Source organism: Corvus brachyrhynchos, unplaced genomic scaffold, assembly GCF_000691975.1.
Source record: "Corvus brachyrhynchos isolate BGI_N302 unplaced genomic scaffold, ASM69197v1 scaffold68, whole genome shotgun sequence".
Taxonomy (NCBI): domain Eukaryota; kingdom Metazoa; phylum Chordata; class Aves; order Passeriformes; family Corvidae; genus Corvus; species Corvus brachyrhynchos.
This window is the reverse complement of record NW_008240039.1, coordinates 2,393,182-2,408,330: the sequence shown is the minus strand read 5'-3', so window position 1 is coordinate 2,408,330 and position 15,149 is coordinate 2,393,182. Positions and strand designations below refer to the sequence as shown.

The following is a 15,149-nucleotide window of genomic DNA, read 5'->3' as shown; positions in this document are numbered from 1 at the left end:
AATGCCTTTCAGGAGTAGCTCTGCCTACAGGAGCTGCTCTGAAACACTTGTGCTATCAAGTGGGAGGCAATTTACTGTACTCTTCACATTTGGTTTAAATAGAAAGCAGTGGGTGGCTTGTGTACCAGGAGCCAGAGGCTTGTGAACAAACTTCGCAGCTGCATTTCTAACCTGTGCTAATCTCCAGGTTAGAGCAGCGATGAATGAGAGAGAGGAAGGCAGGTTAACTGCCAGAATGGGAGAGCTGCTTAAACAAAACTGATGAGTTGATGCAAATGAGCCTCCTGAGGTGGTGCAAGTGGGATCTTGGAGACAGTAGCAAAACCCAGCAAAGACAGAAAAGCAGTGTAGTGTTTATCCTTATCACATGGAGAGGTCTAGATATGTAAGAAATAGCAATTCTCCCAATCTCTTACATTTAGCAAGTGCCTAGAGGAGTGAGAAGACTTGATAGATTTTTGGCTTATGAAGTTCAAAGTCATTGTGTTTTAGCAATAACGCAAATCCTGGCTGCCATTAGCACTACCAATGCCAGTACAGAAATGTTGAAGTTAGAGGAATAACTGCAGGTAGAAGATCCAATTTTCATTTAGAGGATGGGAGTTTATGTTGAGTATAGTCAGGCCACTGTCTGTGGATCCTGTAGTACACTGTCTACTAGTTTTCCTGGGGAGAGAAGGAAAATAACTGTGTGGGAATGCTGCAGTTGTAGGCTCAGTGTATGGAATATTGTAATACCATTTTAAAAGCAAAATCGGTCTAGGTTCTCTAGGTTCACCTACGCTTATCTTCATGAATAATACTACTTTTATCAGTCTGAGAAATGAATAGTTGCATTAAGCTACTGGTCAGTGCTTTTGAAATTCTCATCTGGTCCTTTCAACCAGCATGTAAGAGTTTAAAGAAAGCTCTGCCTCAAGAATGGACACGTAGAAGGTTAAACAAGAGGCTGCATAAATTGCTGGGATTCTAATGAATAAATTTGAGCCTTAGAGCTATGCTTTATTCTTGCTGATCTTGCAAGGGGGGCTTTGTTCACGTTTCTTTCTGATTGTTTCTCTCTAACGTTACCAGCGCAGCCGTGTCCCGCCTGCAGGCCCTGAGCAGCCGATTGTGCACTGAGCTGGAGAGGGAGAAGGAGCTGGAGTTGAGAATTGCTTTGACACTAAAACAAAACTTGTAAGTGAGGGAATGAAAAAAGTGTGAAGCGAATCAATCTTTATTACATTCTTCATATGCTGTTGGATGGATTCAAAAGTTAATCAATACAGAAATTGTTTGTAAATACTGAAGTAAATAATTTGAGAGCAACTTTTAGCCTGCACTGTTCATTCCTTACAAAGCTGGGTGCTGTGGATCAGACCCCAAGTTAGTTTTGCACATGTAAATAAAGTTTTGATTTTATTATGAGAGGTGCATAAATTGTGACCTGAGCAGGTCTCATTTGAAATGTAAAATGAGCTGGACTAAAGTAAATCTGTCTGTGCATGAGCATAAATACTTGTAATTTATGCCTTTTAGTGTTTTTATAGGGCATACAGGAAAGGATAGAAAATGAGCATGATGGAGACTTTGTAGCAGTACTGTGTATTTTTATGCCAAGCTGATATAGCTGCTTGTAATTGATTGTTCACACATAATAAATTACTTCTTTATACCAGACAGAGTAAAACTGTCTTTTGCAGAAGGCAACAGGTGAGTGTGTTTATGTTTTGGTACCACAGGTACATCACAGTACATCAAAGGAGGAACGCAGGCACGAGCTTCTAGCTGTGATTAGCCAAGTGGTTCACCAGGATACAGTGTGTTCTGCTGCAGTGTTGTGTAATAGCTTTAAAATGCTTGACTTGTTTATTGTGTGATTAGCAATACACAGAACAGATTAATGTACTCAGCCCTATCATATCTGGTTCCTTCAGCAAAGCACAGAAGAATAAAAGCTATGGCCTGTCCGTGAAGTTATTTACTGTTGAAGGAAAAGCTATTTTTAGAATTTTTCTTGGTTTTTCATATTTTCTTCTGGGTAAATGGGAGAAACACAACCTTGGGGTTAGTTTTTTTTACCTTTTTTTTTGACCAATATTTTTAATGTCTTTAAAAGGGATATGCTATTAGATATGAGCCTTAGTCTGGAACACCCGTGTCAATAAAAGGGTTTGATTCAAAATGTGTTTTAAAATAATAAAAGAAAACATGGCTACATGTTTATTTTCCCCATTGAGCGTTCCCTACTCAATCTATTACCTTAAAGTGAAAGAATATCAGTATTTCAGTGAAAACAACTCACGCTTTGTTTTAAAGGGTTGAGATGTGGCAGATAAAAACTAAGCAGGGAAAATACGACATCCTCCGTGAACAACTTCAAAAAGACGAGGAGGAGCTACAGATGCAATACCAGGAGGAAAGAGAAATGAGGATTTGGAAGGAAAAAATAACAGCCCTGCAAGCAGAAGGGAGACGTCGGACTCAAGAGAAGTAAGAGCCTCTAAGTCAGAGCCTGCTGCCTTTCTTGTTTTATTGGCAGCCAATTCACTACTGCAGGTAGTTCAAATACTGGTGCTACTGTGTGTCTCAGCTGGGTGTGCTTCACGAATGTCTGATGAGGAAATGGAATTAAAATAAGAATTGGCCACTGCCTTGCAGCTATGCAGGTAAAGATTTCTGATCTATGGGAATAAACTTGTTAATGAAAAAAACCTACAAATGCAGAGGTTTTTGTCATAGGAAATGAAGTTTATTGGGTCAGACTAACTGCATATGTCTGCAGTGCTGTTGGCCATGAGGACCTTCTGGACTTACAGCCAAGTCTATTGAGATTTCCTGGAGAGAAAGCAGACACCAGGGTGTCAGTTTGTGGCTTTTGTGAAGTTCATCACTTTGTCTGTAATATGGGGGATGTGGAGAGCAGACAAATGTCCTCATTTCAGCACATATTAATAAACTCCCCAACCCCACCCTGAGGTCTCATTGTGTTGCAATCAAGTTTTCCTTAGTCCTGCTGCAACTGTTGGTTTGTCCGTGTTTTGCAGAAGAGAGGAGGAAGCCCAGAGAGAATGTGAAGAAAGAAATAAAAAAATCCTCGAGGATGCCAAAAGGAACCATGAGAAAGCAGTCTGCTTCCTGAGGCAAAGCATGGCAAGGTGGGGCTTCACTCATTTCCTATTGTACATCCTCTGCTGGGCAAGACTTTATCCCCCAGTCTTTGAAAAATAATGATTTTTCTGCAAGGTGTGTCTTCTGTTGCACCTGGAAATCTTGTGACAGGTACAATGTAGCATTGAGATCTTAGAGGGCACAAAAGGACATGGAAAGAAGAAAATCCACTCACTGTCCTAGCATGGCCTCCAGATCCCTGGAGCTGAAGGGATGGTCTTTGTAATGAGGGCTCCGACCCTTGAGGCGTCAGTAATGAAGCATTTTGTGTATGTGTGTGCCATTAACTGAAGTAGTGTAACTAAAATCCAGGTTTGAAACCTGCCCTGTGCCATTCAATGTCCCCTCAGAAACGTGGCAAAAAACCATCAGTCAGGTAAATGGGTTGATGGGCCATTTCTTTGTGCTCATGCTCTGGTTGATTTTAAATTAAACGTTCTTTCATAAGTTTATGTTTATGTTTTTACTCTGGAGTTGAATTATTTTGCTGCTGAAGAAACGGAACATTTGTTACTTATTTTTACAGATATACAAATATATGCTAATATACAAATATTAGGACTTAATTATAAAATGATGGAAGTAATTGTACTGTTTCTGTGCTGGTTTATTTTTATTAGATGGTATGTACAAACTGATGATAATTAAGAAAAATGAAATCAAATAGGTTTTTTTTTCTTGACAAACCTATCAATCTTAATTTTTTCCTAGTTTCCCACTGTATTATCTGGCATATTCCCAGGTTTGATTCCTACCCACGTATTTCCAATTTGTAGAGTTTTTAGGGTTTATTTTTAGTGTCGGTACATGTGCTTGGCTTGAAAAGTTTGCTACATAATGTTTTGGTATTGGTTACATGAGCAACACCTGAATTCTTTATTTTAGCAGCCAGTCATATGTCATAACATGAAACACATTCTTCATATCCAAAACTTTTAAAAATTAAAGTTGTTGAGCAAAATATTTGAAAACCTGTTGGCACTTGGAGCTCAAGCAGTGCCGTGTTTGGAAGAGCCTCCAACTGTTCCCCTGTGCCCACAGCCAGTGCCCACCCAACTGGGGTTCACAGCAGCAATGCCTGGGGACATTGGCAATCACTCCTTGTCAGCTCAGACGTTCTAATACCAAGAGCTTTCCAGGATGTGAGCCTGAAAGATTTTACTTTGCTTACAGAATTCATGAAAAAAATGCAAAGGAAGAAGTGAAAGCTCAGGAGCATATGGAGAGAAGGATACAAGCTGTGCTTTCCCTGAAAACCAGCATCACTTCCAACAGGGTACTGCTGCTGAGCTGGGATGGGAATGAAGTCACTGACTTGGGAGACTGTTGGGTTCTAATGCAAGTCATGTCAGTTTTCCTTGCAGAACTGTGTGGTGATTTTTGAGCAGATCACTGACCAAATCTCTTGAAACTGGGGGGAGTTTAGCTCTTGGAGGGATGGCATGAGATCTGTGTGGGCAGGTTTTGACACTTCTGCTGATGCAGTTTATTCTGTCAACAGTCTAGTTGTTCTGGGAGGGGAAGTCTCTGGGAAATAATGCATACTAAAATAAGTTCTCTGGAAGTTCAGCCAGAAGGATTTCCAGTTATTTGGATCCCAATGCAGAAATATTCCACATGGAGAAAACATATGGAAGAAAAACAGTTATTTAAGAATTTAAATAGTATAAATTAGGAATTTCTGAGCTATGCTGCTTTGCTCTTCTATTTATGTTCTGTAGAATCTGAGGGAATGATCTTAATTTAATCCTGATTTGTTTAGAACTGTTATCTTTTCACATTCCTTCACTGAACAGCATTGCAGGGGCAGGCTGGAAGGGTAGAGAAGTAGCCTGGACCTAGTCAGAGCTTTCTGCCTCTCAGCCCCCCATGACTACAGAGAATATTACAAACAATACCTTCTACTTCAGAGACATCCACTACAAATGGATAAGGGGACCAACATTAGATCTCTGGTTTATATTCTTTAACAGGTGCATCAAATATGTAACTGGTTTGTGTGACTTTCATAGGAAAGGCTCCAAACTCTCCAGATTTTGAACAAAGCAAAGGCCTTGGAGGCAAAGAAGGAGGAGATGAAAATGAAGGAAGCCATCCTAGCAGAAGGAGGCAATGTTATCAGGGAAATTTTTCTCCATAAACGACAGCAAGAGCATGAAAAAAAGAAAGAGTAAGTGTCATATCCATATCAAACTCTCCCTGCTCCCTGGTGCTTATGCAGGAATGTACTGGAGCTCAGACAGATCCTGAAGGCAGAGCATCTCTGATGGTGCCTGGAGGGAGTGAACTCCCTCTCCCACTCTGTGTGTGACACTTGCACAGTCTGTTCTTGGTGCCCTGAACTCCTGCCTTGGGGCGTTCAGAGCACCAGAGCTCTGTGGGTGTTCCACGATCAACTCCTCCAGGAGGGAAGTTCAGTGACCCTGAACTTGAACCCTGAAGTAACTGTCCTTCTTCCTCCCCTGAACACTGTGAAAGTCTGTATCAGCCTTCTAAAACCCTGTAACTGAGTATATTTAGTCTGCAAAAATGTATAAACAGCCTCTGAATCATTTGGTGTCTTGGCACAAATTATCACTGAACCCAGCTTAAAGACTTGCTGTTTAGCTTAAAGGCTCCAAGGGAACTGCGTTGTAGTTAATAGTGTTGGTAAACAACCATGGTTGGGTTAATATTTCTTACAACTTTGGATTACAGAGCTTTTAGAGAACTGCAGAAATCAAGAAAAATGGAGATTGTGTCTCGAATTTTGCAAGAAAAAGCTTCTATTCACAAGCAGAAAAAAAGTCAGTCCCCTACTAAGGCAATTAAGGCTCGTGGTAAACTTGAGGGTCCTTTACTGCAGAGACGGGAAGCCTGGCAAAGTGAGGAGACCTGCAAACATGCAGATGGAGAAATATCACAGGTAATCAAAGGCCTGGGAATGAACTCTCTTTAGATTTTTTCATTTTGTTTTGTTAAAGGTGCAGGTCACTGAATTCTGTTTAAAAATAGCACAGGATGCAACCAAACATGAGACAGTACAGAACAAGTAGAGAATAATTCCCCCATCAGATCTCTTAATGTCTGCTAGTTTCCTTTTTCTTGAAGGAAATATAGTAACTTTTAACACAAGAATTTGTCTATATTTAATGTTTTAAGAGGGAATTGATCTAAGTTGTCATCTTTGACCTCTGAACTCTAAAACCTGTCATTTTTGTATTACAAGATCTCCTCAGAAACTGGTAACTGTTGAAATAACTGTTCTCTAGTAATTTTTAGCTGCATCTTCAAAACTTGTGTTCTTTCACCAAAGTCGTGGCGCTCTCCGTCACTTTGTTCCTTGGCTGGGGAGAGAACTGCTCCTCAGGGAGAGAGTTCTGAGAACAGACCCCAGGATGTGCTCTGGGAAAGTGATGATGAGGACACAGAGAGGGACCAGACCCTCCTAGTACCGGAGTTCCCAGGACTTTGGAGTCAACAATATGATTTGCACAAGGTAAATGTTGTGATATCTCTTGTTAGAAAAGAACCTTGCTTAAAACCAGTAATTGTGTCTTTTGCAGTTAAAATGCAGCCTTTATGTTATTACATAGATACAGAAATTCAGATGTGAGAATATCATCAGTCATTGCTGTTTTACACTGTTCTGGAGGAGTTAGTTCTCTCAAAGAGAAAACAACACTTCAGGTTTAGTTCAGAAATCTGTAAAGACATAAATCATATTATGTTTAATGTTTGAGTTTAAAAAAACTTCAGAATCGATCAAAAAGAAACCGTGTCGGTACAAATTCCTATAAGAAGCAGTGGACCATGACTGAAACATTCCAGTGAAGTCAGCTGATTTTTTTCTCAGTGTTTAAGAAGTTGAGGGGGAAAAAACCCCTTAAAGTGCAGAAAAGCTAATTCTGCCATGAAAAACATGATGTCATAGTGTTGAGTGATGATAAGCTGCAGAACAGACAGCTGAGAATCCATGAAATTCTTCATGTTGAGGTTGGGAGGCTGAGTTTGACTGGAGAGAGCCAGGAAAAGGCTGGCCGGGTGCTGGAATATTCCTTTTGCAGATTTTTCTACTGGAGCTGCAGATTCTGTGATCACACAGGGCCCTGGTGGTCTTTCTGCACGTTCCTTATCAGGTACCCAAAGCAGAAGATCCAACACGGTTGGCTATAAGGGCAATGAGAAAAAGAATGGCTGAGAAAAAAATGGAGGAACTCCAAACTGGAATTCTTCACAAGCCAACTGTGCCTGGTCGGGGACATAAGGGCTGTGCTTTCCACAGCAAACCCAGCTGCATTCATTTCAAGGTCGGTGGCCATTCTGCATGGAATTGTAGAGATGGATCTGCTGTAGGTGTATCCCAATGTCTTGATCAAAACTCTGTTGCAGTCTTTAATAAGTCTGAAGTGAAATTTGAAACAGCTCTTGGCTTTTTCTCTAACAATCTCTTAGTTAAGTGATAGATTAAATAAACTAGTCAGTTTTACTATGTAAATTATAAAATACTTCCTATACGTAGGGGAGTTTAAATACTGTCAGAAAGGTGAGCAGATGATGAAACCTCCTGTTGCACTGTGTTGTGTGTTTTTTAAAGGGCAGCATGACTGGTACTTGTATATTGTTTGTAAATACATTATTACTGTAAAAGAATGTCCTTAAAGAAGTGGTGACTCCCATGCAGTTAAATTTCGGTTCGTTAACAAGACTGTTAATAACTCTATTGGACCATGAACATGACATCATGTCTCTGACATTCACCTGGTATGTTTGGCATTCCAAGGATTTTGATGTTGGTCAAATCTACAGAAAGAAGATAGTTTTGACAAATGCATCCTACAGTGTTAATTACTGCAGGCTGGTGGGAATCAGTGAATGTCTCAAGGACTTCATCAGTGTTCAGTAAGTAAATTAATTGCAGACTTGTTTTACCTTTGTACCACAACAAGAGCTGGAACCCAATTCTGCAGCAATTGAAATTCCTGCTTGTTGTGGGTTAACCCTGCAGGCAAAGAAACTCCACAGAGCAGCTCCTCACTTCCTCCTCAGTGGGATGGGGAAGAGAACTGGGGGGAAAAAGTCAAACTTGTGGGTTGAGATAAACACAGTATAATCTGACAGAAAAGGAAGGGAAAAAAGCTAATGAAATAAAGGAAATCAATCGCAGAGCAAAGAGCACTTAAATTGCAATCCTGTGATCTTTCCCATCAATCTGTTCCCATAATCCTGCTGACAGGTTATGTAATGAAGCACTGTGTCTAGCTGGGAGATTGAAAATTAATCTCAGTTAAACTATATTGATAATTTTATCTCACTGTTTATAAATAAACAAAAGGAGGTATCCACCAAATATTTCTTTTTAAGAATTCAGACACCAGCTCTCTCTGGAACTGGTCTGAGCCTTTAAATATATAAAAGGCAAGTTTGTCTGAAAAGTAGTATTTCTCTAAAAAACGAAGTCATGAAAAGAATTTATTTACCTGGAATTCTGTGAAACAAACAAAAAAATTATTGTAGTCCAGCCTAAAAGTGAAAAAATGCTAAAGCTCCTGCGTGTAAGTGAAGCTTATGGACAAATAGGAGAGATGGAAGTGAATTCCTGTGGCTTACAGAGGAAGTTCAGCTTTCAACCCTTATGGCTGACCTGGAGAAGCCACCTGTGGGACAGTTTAAGCACACCCCAGTGAACAAACAAGTTGTTTCACCACTCTAAGTGATTTCTTACTCCAGAGCTCCTTTCCCAGCTCACTGCCCACTGTGCTTGTGGGGATAAACCGCACATGGAATTTCTGGATCGTCTGATAAGGACAGGATGGTCCAAGGTGAAGCCATTCCTTGCCCACTCTGTCCCCACAAGAGTCCACCAGAATGTGAGCAGAGAGTTCTTGACTGAACAGCATCCCTGGAGAGCTGTGAGTCTGGATCCAGCTGCTGTAGGTGGATTGGGAAAGGTGTGGAGCACTTCATTCCCAGACTGATGGAGATGGGTAATTGACCAGGACACAACAGAGCCCTTCAGCTCCTAAACCTGCTCTGGTGCTTGACTCAATGTGTAGCTCATGGTTGTTTCAAAATCACATGCATGGATTTAATTTTGACCCACTTACAAACATGTTTAATTTCTGTGACAAAGCCTGAAGCTACTAATCTGACAAAATGAGGGTTTCCTGCTCTCAAATATTGATTTTTTTTTTCTCATTTAGTGTGCTGGACAATTGCATATGGTAAATCAGCACCTCTGGTTTGTGACCAAAAATTAAACAATGCTTTTTGAAAGGCCTAAGTCTTTCCTTGCTATAATTGCCTTTCAAAGTACTTTCCAAATGGAAATGAAACGTCAAGAGTTGTGAATGATTTTTCAATGTCTGATGAATTAATTAACTTTTTAAAAATAAATTGGTTACCCATACATTTGCCAGCTGGATAGCTAGCAAAAATAATCTAAGATTTTATTCTTCATTGTCATATCATTAATAATTTGACCAGCAGAGCACAAACCTGTGGACACTGATCCTACACTGTATAAAGCTTATCTCAGGTAGAACCAGACATAAATTGTTTGTTACAAAATAGTTTTGCCAAGTATTTTGAAAACTCCCAGCACGTCTACACTGTCATGGTGTCACTGTCCTCAAAATCAGTGCCCAGGTATTTACAGACATAACACTTGAGAGCTGTTATCAGTGACAGGCACCATATTTGCTGATAAAAAGCTTTCTTCTAGTGGTTAAAATGAGCATTATTACACCCCATGCAATGGGAGCCTCTGCTTAGCAGAGTGGTTCTGTGTGGGTTTGTGTGCTTGGCAATTCGTGCTCTAAATCAGAACTATTGTATCAAGGTAACATTTGAAATAAAGAACCATTCCTTAAAGTCTTTCTCAGGAGAAAATGCCAGGGATATGTTCAGAGGTGCTTACTCCCTGTCCACATTTTAAGCTCCTGAATTCTGAAGTGTGTTTCCCCTTTTGAAAATGTTTCATGTTGCTCTAGCTTGAGTTTAATTTTGTTTTGATAAAACTGTGAAGGGCGAGTGTGTTCTGTGTCTCACTTGGCTTCGGGGCTCCCATGGCTGACAACACTTCCTTATCTCCTCTGGCTCCTCTGCCAGGCAGAGCAGATCTCCAGGAGTGCCTCAATAATTTCATTTACAGTGCAGCTGTGAGATGTCTTGTCTTCTGATGGGCATTTTCCTTGCCTCACACAGACCATGAAATGAGTGGCAGATTCTATTCAAGATAATTTTGATACAGCTGGCAGCAAGCAGCACTTTCTCTAATCATCTGCAGCTCCCTCCTTGGGTTTTTCCTCTTCATTTTGTGTTTGGACAGGGGAGATGTTACAGAGCAGCATTAAAATGGATAATGGGAGAAATTGCTTCCTAATTATCTGACTGGGCAGTTCAACCTGTTCTTGCTGATTTTGAACCTCAGCTTCACCTCCTTGGCTACAGTCCCTGTCTTGCCTTTTAAAAGCACTTGAAGTCTTTCTGAATAAAACCTTCATGAAGAATCAGCCTTTGTTGTTTCCCAGTTGCAGCAGGGTTCTGTAGCCTTTCATTAATCTGTCACTCATTCTGACTTTCTGATAATTAGTCCAAGTGAGGGGGAAAAAAAATATGCCATTGTTACCAGAGCAAGAGCTGGGTGTTCCCTCCACAGCTTTAATTTGGAGTTTTGTGTTAATTATCTCCATAGTTTTGACCCACCTGGCAAAGTGTCTTCTGGGATGTCCTGTGAATTCCTGGTAACATTTAAGCCAATGGTAAGTGCACAATGAGGAGGATCCTAGTATAGGCCACTAGACTGATTAAACACATCATAATTAAATTTCTTAACTGCTAACAAGGAAACTAATTACGTTTTTAGAAGAACTACTGTTGTAGCTGTATGCATGTTCAAGCTCTGATAAATTGTATTAAGGCAAATTCTGAAGGCATGTTTGGAAAAATGCCTCCAAATGAGAGCAAGTTTCCAAATATTTGTAATATTGCCCAGCTAAAGTTAACCAGGCTGTCACAAAGACTGTTTTAAAGTAGAAACATAGAATCAGTAAAGATGCATTTTAATATGGCACTCAAAGAATGAGTGAAAAGATTTTTCATTGGGGTTTTTTCTTTTGTTTTCTAGATAAATGAAGGGCTGGAAGGAGAAGTCATGTTTATGGCCCAGACAGGTCCTTTTTCTGTTCCACTGAAATGTACAGTCAAGACGTGCATTGTAAGGGACTTCCTTTAGCATGTGGAGAATATAATTATTATTATAAAAAGCGGATGCTCATTTAATTGACATTAGTGCTATGTAGGCCAGTGGTAATTAATGGTTTATCTTCTCACAGCTGGCTCTGGATAAAGAGCTCATTGACTTTGGCAGCCTTGTGGTGGGAGAGACAATTTCACAGACCATCAGCCTGACAAACAGCGGGGCTTTGGGAACCAGATTCAAAGTTCAGACGTCAGCAGGTGCCACAAGTACCCTCAGAGCAACAGTAAAATCTGCTCCTGCAAGAGTGGTGGGTTCAAAAGCACTTCCCTAAAGGAATAGAAATGTTCTGCTTTGGGAAGTGTGGTGGAGTTGCAGAGTCACAGAGCAGGTCAGGTCAGAAAGGACTTGAGAAGATCCTCTGGTCCAACCTTTAGTACATTTGGGTTGTTATAAATATAATCTGTTAGACCCAAATATTAGAAGATAAAAACAATTATTTTGTGAGGAGTGGGGAAACCAGCAATGCTGATTTTTAAAGTACTTTATTTATGCCATGATTCCTATTTTCTCCACATTCATGACAATTAGGAGAAAATACTTCAGTTAAAAGAGGAGATTCTGACAGAGTCGTTAAAATCTCAACTCCTGCAAGTCAGAAACATATGAACTGGTGCAAAACTAGCAATAAAGTGAGGGGTGTGATAAAGAGAGGGCTGGTTGCAGCAGACTTAGTTTTGACATAGAACTGCCTGGGTTTCCACTAGAAAAATGTTGGTTCTGCTAATTGTAAAGTAACTGGCACTACACTGCATTGCTCCTGTTACATTATTTACCTGTTTGGGGCAACCAGCAAAACTTCAATCTGCTCATTGATAAAGGTCTAGTGGAATGTGCACTTCCTGGAAAATGCAACACATTTCTCCATTTATAACGTGGAACTGTTGCAAGAAAGCACAAGTCTGATTTGCATAAAACTTTTGCTGGAAAGAACTGGAGCTGGTGCAAGGCAAAGGAACAGCCATGGGAGAAAATCCTTTGCTGTGTTTCCTAATAGGTCACTCAACATTCCAGTGCCTGTGACCCTGAAGAGGAAAGCAGCAAGAGTCCAGTGGCAGCTGGGGATCAAAACAAGGACTGTGCAGCCCAGGAGCCCAAGAGCAGCAGTGCCATGGGTGAGGTGATGCTTTGGGACATGGCCCTGTACTTCCCCAAGTTTTATCCATCTGTAGTCTCCTGTAATGAACTGTGCAATTCAGTTTGCAAAGTTACTCAGTAAATTAAGTAGCTCATCACTCTGGGAGTAATGTTATATTTCTTTGTATGCTGCCTCACAGAAAATGACTAAAAATAATGTCCTGACACCATTATATCAAAAGCAGCAGAGAACCTCACTGCTCATTAGTGATCAACAATTCAGTCTCAGAAGAACACAGAACCCAACCAGCTTCAGAAATTGCAAAATTGTTAACATCATCCTTGTCTCAGCAACTGAATCCCCACTTCTCAGAATAGCAATCCACATGACAGGTTTATTTTTATAGTCTGTAATTCTAGGAACAAGGAAGCAGAAAGATGAACCTCCTCAGACATTTTCCATCTCATTCCTAATGTTTACTATGTGCTTAATAAAATCCAGTCTTACAGAAGAAAGACTTTCTTAATTTCTTTCTTATCTATGTTCTTTAACATTTCTTCCCAATATTCACCATTCCAATTTCAGGAAGTTGAAAGTTCCATGAAAAGGTTGTGAGTGGTTTTCACAGGTCCTTCTGGCTGCATTATCCCACTGAAGTTGCTCTTGAAGGCCAACCCCACTTCCAGCTGAGTCTGCATTTTGGATGTACCAATCTCCAATACAGACCTTGTCCCAATGAACCTTTAATGTTGTTACTCAGTAGTGGAAGGCTCAAGTGCCTCAGGTAGAATTCCAAACTAGACTAAAGCTGGATGGCCAAAAGAATATTTCCTTCCAGACATTCCAGTTTTCCCATCACTGCTATACGTGCCTGGATTTGCAATATTGACCCAAATTAATGTACTTGTGCATTGTCGGATTTTTTTTGATCACACACATCCAGCATTTTGTTGTGTTTTGTGTTTGTTTCTTTCCTCAGAACAACTTGGTCAAGGAGAATTAAATACCAGATCAGATCTGGACACAGACAATGCAGATAATTTAGTGGAACTTTCTCCCAAAGAAATACCAGTTGAAATTATGCTTGGAAAGGTAATGAATATCCTGAGATCCAGACAAGATTTCACTAGGTTGAGCCTACATAAAATAAATTGCTCTGGTGAGAAATGCTTAAGTACATGGTCATTCCAAGCTCACTGTACATCACTGTATCACAGTTAATTCTTAAAATGAAATCACAGTACACTTTTCTCCTTTCCTTTGATCTATAGAGACATATCTGAGCTGAAAGATTCTGTGCACATTCCCATTTCCCAGTGTTCAACTCTTTTTTTCTGCTATGTGGTTCTGTGGTTAAACAAGGTCTGGTGACAACACAGGAAGAATATCTGGGAAATGTCAGATTTGAGCCATATTAATGTTCTGATTTTTCCTGTGCATAGTGAGTTCAATTTAGTTACAAACCAGGTGTAGCAGAGTGAGTCTAGTGAGTATGCACAGCTTCTTTATTTCAGTGCAATTTCTAGAGTTTCATTGTTGTTGTTCAGGTAACTGAGGGTGAGATTGGACCCTTCAGCTCAGTGAAAATTCCAGTCCTGTTTGTCCCAGCTGTCCCTGGAGATGTGAGGGCAGAGTTTGTGATTGTGTTTGACAACCCAGACTGCAAACCAGTGAGTGACCTGCTTCAAAACATGTGTGAAATAGTTTAAAATCTTCTGATTTGTGCTTTTCTCAAGAATTATGTATTAGGTAGTTTGATGCGAGGTAACTCTCTAAGTCATAGCTCTTATTTCTGCTGCAGGATGTTTATTAAACCTGTTCATTCTCTTAAATTTCTATGCAAATAATCCTGATATTCCCATTTTATCAGGCATCATATTGGAAAACATCTCATGTCCTAGAAACAAATGTGGAAGTATTCTCCCTTATTCCCAACCCACATAGTTTATTTTCTTTCTGATCTATCAGAATTGGAATTATTTAGCAGGCAGTAGTGAAGCTGATGTGTGAAAGCTGGAAGAGATGACAACTTTAGTTACCACTTCAGCATATTGTGATTCTAAATTTTATTGAAAGCCAAATTCTGCTTGGAAAAGTTCATAGAAGCTTGCCAAAAAATAAAGACAAACTTCCCAGAAGCTCAGTAGCCAGTCTTGGCTCTCCCTCAGGCTGCAGAAGGAGCTGCAGACACCTGCTGAGGCTCCTGTGGGCACCTTCTCCTTCAGGATCAGCTTTTCCAGGGCTGAGCTCTGCGGGCCCTGGTGCCAGACCCTGGTCACTGCAGGAAGCACAGCCCTGTGCTGCCTTCACTGCATTTCTGTGCTGGCTGAACGAGCTGCAGCCCCGGGGGAGCCTGGATTGGGGCCCATTCACTTCAGCTAAAGGCACTTCAAATACTTCTTTTCAGTATCATGGGCAGATGCTCTTCTTTCATGTTCCCTGTCAAAGAATCCAAACCAAAGTATAATTGTGTTTTTCTGCTGGGGCACTGTAACATCTTGGGTTTACTTTGCAGATGATTTTCCTAGGTCTGCCTAATTAAAGAACCTGTTGCAATATGAATAATAAAATATTTTATTCTGCTGTATTTATAGCAGAAATTCTTGCTGTAAGTCAGTGAGAGCCTGAGACTAACAGAACTAATCCCCTGCCCTTCCTGCTCTGCCCGCTGAACTTCAG

General features: G+C 40.4%; 1 protein-coding gene across 1 annotated transcript in view; it reads left to right on the top strand.

Moving 5' to 3' along the window:
- CFAP74 (cilia and flagella associated protein 74) overlaps nucleotides 1-15,149 on the top strand; it is a 40,539-nt gene that overhangs the window by 2,922 nt on the left and 22,468 nt on the right. The window contains exons 6-20 of the mRNA XM_017744031.1: nucleotides 1,075-1,179; nucleotides 2,302-2,475; nucleotides 3,030-3,140; nucleotides 4,327-4,429; nucleotides 5,166-5,323; nucleotides 5,851-6,058; nucleotides 6,449-6,631; nucleotides 7,272-7,442; nucleotides 7,916-8,034; nucleotides 10,829-10,895; nucleotides 11,261-11,350; nucleotides 11,469-11,642; nucleotides 12,390-12,507; nucleotides 13,450-13,562; nucleotides 14,018-14,140. Of these exons, the coding sequence (XP_017599520.1) occupies nucleotides 1,075-1,179; nucleotides 2,302-2,475; nucleotides 3,030-3,140; nucleotides 4,327-4,429; nucleotides 5,166-5,323; nucleotides 5,851-6,058; nucleotides 6,449-6,631; nucleotides 7,272-7,442; nucleotides 7,916-8,034; nucleotides 10,829-10,895; nucleotides 11,261-11,350; nucleotides 11,469-11,642; nucleotides 12,390-12,507; nucleotides 13,450-13,562; nucleotides 14,018-14,140 (2,017 nt within the window). The remainder of the gene's footprint in view (nucleotides 1-1,074; nucleotides 1,180-2,301; nucleotides 2,476-3,029; nucleotides 3,141-4,326; nucleotides 4,430-5,165; nucleotides 5,324-5,850; nucleotides 6,059-6,448; nucleotides 6,632-7,271; nucleotides 7,443-7,915; nucleotides 8,035-10,828; nucleotides 10,896-11,260; nucleotides 11,351-11,468; nucleotides 11,643-12,389; nucleotides 12,508-13,449; nucleotides 13,563-14,017; nucleotides 14,141-15,149) is intronic.